At 45.9% G+C, this 2,043-nt stretch overlaps 1 protein-coding gene across 1 annotated transcript in view; it reads right to left on the bottom strand.

The window, feature by feature from the left end:
- Window positions 1–6: 6 nt before the first annotated feature.
- LOC113215578 (uncharacterized) overlaps window positions 7–2,043 on the bottom strand; it is a 16,782-nt gene continuing 14,745 nt past the window's right edge. The window contains exons 7-8 of the mRNA XM_052272339.1: window positions 717–1,692; window positions 7–565 (exon numbers count right to left, since the gene is read on the bottom strand). Of these exons, the coding sequence (XP_052128299.1) occupies window positions 147–565; window positions 717–1,692 (1,395 nt within the window). The 3' untranslated portion in view covers window positions 7–146. The remainder of the gene's footprint in view (window positions 566–716; window positions 1,693–2,043) is intronic.

The following is a 2,043-nucleotide window of genomic DNA, read 5'->3' as shown; positions in this document are numbered from 1 at the left end:
GAGGGCTCAGGTCGTGCTTCCAGCAAGATGCTTTCGTCTTCTGCCAAATCATTACTAGCTGCAGCATCGTCAAATCGGCAACATGTTCATCCTGCTAGAGCAGTTAAAGCAAGGTATGTATATTTCAAATAGGCTAAGATATGTATTTATAGTTGAATTTTGATATGTACCTGGTAATCATCATCCGCTTCAAATTCTGACTCTTTCAAACTAGAGAACACCACTGGTATGTCTATGCACATGCCTAGGTCATTTAGTTGCTTTTGAGCGCTTTTTCTTGACTCCCGTACTACTATATTAAGAATCTCTGAGTCATTTGGGAAATTGCACAATTCACTTAATATTTCTCCTTCGTGCTTCTTTCCTGTTCTCCGAGATGACTTAAAAAAGTATTTAGAAGACAACTCATTTCTTATGTCCTCCTCAAGTCGCACTCTGGCCAACTTCTGTAAGCACTCTAAGACAGTGAAGTTAATCACGGTGCTTTGAGTGGTGCCCATAGAACGAAGGTGACGAAATGTACTCTCGCATTTCTGACTACCCCACATCCAAGGAGCAAACGCACCTGCAAAAAAAATGTTTTAAGAAAAGGTACACGAGCGCCTGCAGTGGTGGAGATAGGCAGTACCGCACGACTTGTTTGTGTAGTTGGTTGCCTCAGGCCAGTGAGGCGCTCCTGTTAGACCGCTACGAAACAATATATAATAGTTTCTCACCTTTCTCCAACTGATCAACATTGTCTCGATAGTACCTTATCAAGATAAGAAAACAATGTGCATTTATTTCCATGCACAAATAACAATTTGAAGTAAGAAAGTTGTTTTTAAGATTGTACTGAGGGGTTTTCTTGATCCATGCTCTCCAGCCACGATTGAAAAAGTTTGCCGTCCAAAGCATGCGAAGTCTCTCTGATGGGCTCAATGATTTACTGAGAAAAGATTCTGTAGCAAATCTGGCCATCTTAAGGAAAACTGCAGTTCCAATGGCATCAGGAATGTCACTCTCTAAAATATCGGTGACAGTTTGAGAGAATAGTTTCTCTGCCGATCTAAAATTCATTCTATCAGAGCCATTAATGTCTCCGCTGACCAACATGTGATGGTCCTTGCTCACAGATTTGAGGAGAACTTCGATATGTGTTACCGACACGTAAAAGTTTCCCATTGGTAAAATATGCTTTCTCAACAAGAGGTTTCGAAGTTTAGTGGCAACGTGTGTAGGGTCTTGTATGCACACATTCTTTTCATTTATGTCAGCACGAAACCAGAAGTGCCATTGCAGTGGGTTAGTAACAGCCTTGAACAAGCGAGCCTGCATAGCAGATAGACACCTGCTGTCCCCATCTGTGGCCCTCATCTTCACTACAATATTGAATTTTGCTGCCTCTTTCTCCTCCAGGTGCCAGCGGCTAGCCACTTGAACCGCTGTAAACTTGTTGTCCGAGCCGAAACAGCATAAAATGAAGGACGACGCCTTGTCAACCAATGGCTGTGCCAGAATACAGTAAACATTTTTAGCTAAAGGCGCATCTTCAAAATGTCGTCGCATCACAACTTCAGAGTCGGCTGGAAACTGTGCCACTGCAGGTAGACCCGTCACTGAGAGGGGCACTCGAAATCCCACCATTTGGTTGTTGGAAGAATTGTACTGGACGCCAGCGACACACCGTGTTGCATCCTCCTGCACAATGACCTAGAAAAGGAAAATAGTAATAAAACGCAAAGTACTTAATTCATTAAGATATAAGGGCACAAGGGAACGGCAGTCGCCTACCAGCTTAAGCCCCAAGCCCCGGGCCCGCCGCCCATACCCGGTCAGGAGACACCTCCCCGCCCCGCCCTCAGGTATGTGCGGGTATGTGTATGTGTGTGTGTGTAAAAGGGGGGGGGGGGTCAGCATGGTTTTGGATAATCATGTTCACATGAGATTCGCGACCTAAGCACGCCAGCCGCTGGCACGGCCGCGCGCGCGCGCCCGCGCCTATGAGGACCCTTCGTATGTTGTCGACGAGGTGCTCCAGGAGTGGAACGAGGCCGTGCCCAG

The sequence above is a fragment of the Frankliniella occidentalis genome, unplaced genomic scaffold (genome assembly GCF_000697945.3).
Source record: "Frankliniella occidentalis isolate FOCC.00 unplaced genomic scaffold, Focc_3.1 Scaffold200, whole genome shotgun sequence".
NCBI lineage: Eukaryota > Metazoa > Arthropoda > Insecta > Thysanoptera > Thripidae > Frankliniella > Frankliniella occidentalis.
Note: the sequence above shows the minus strand (reverse complement) of the source record. Positions and strands in the feature narration are given on the sequence as shown.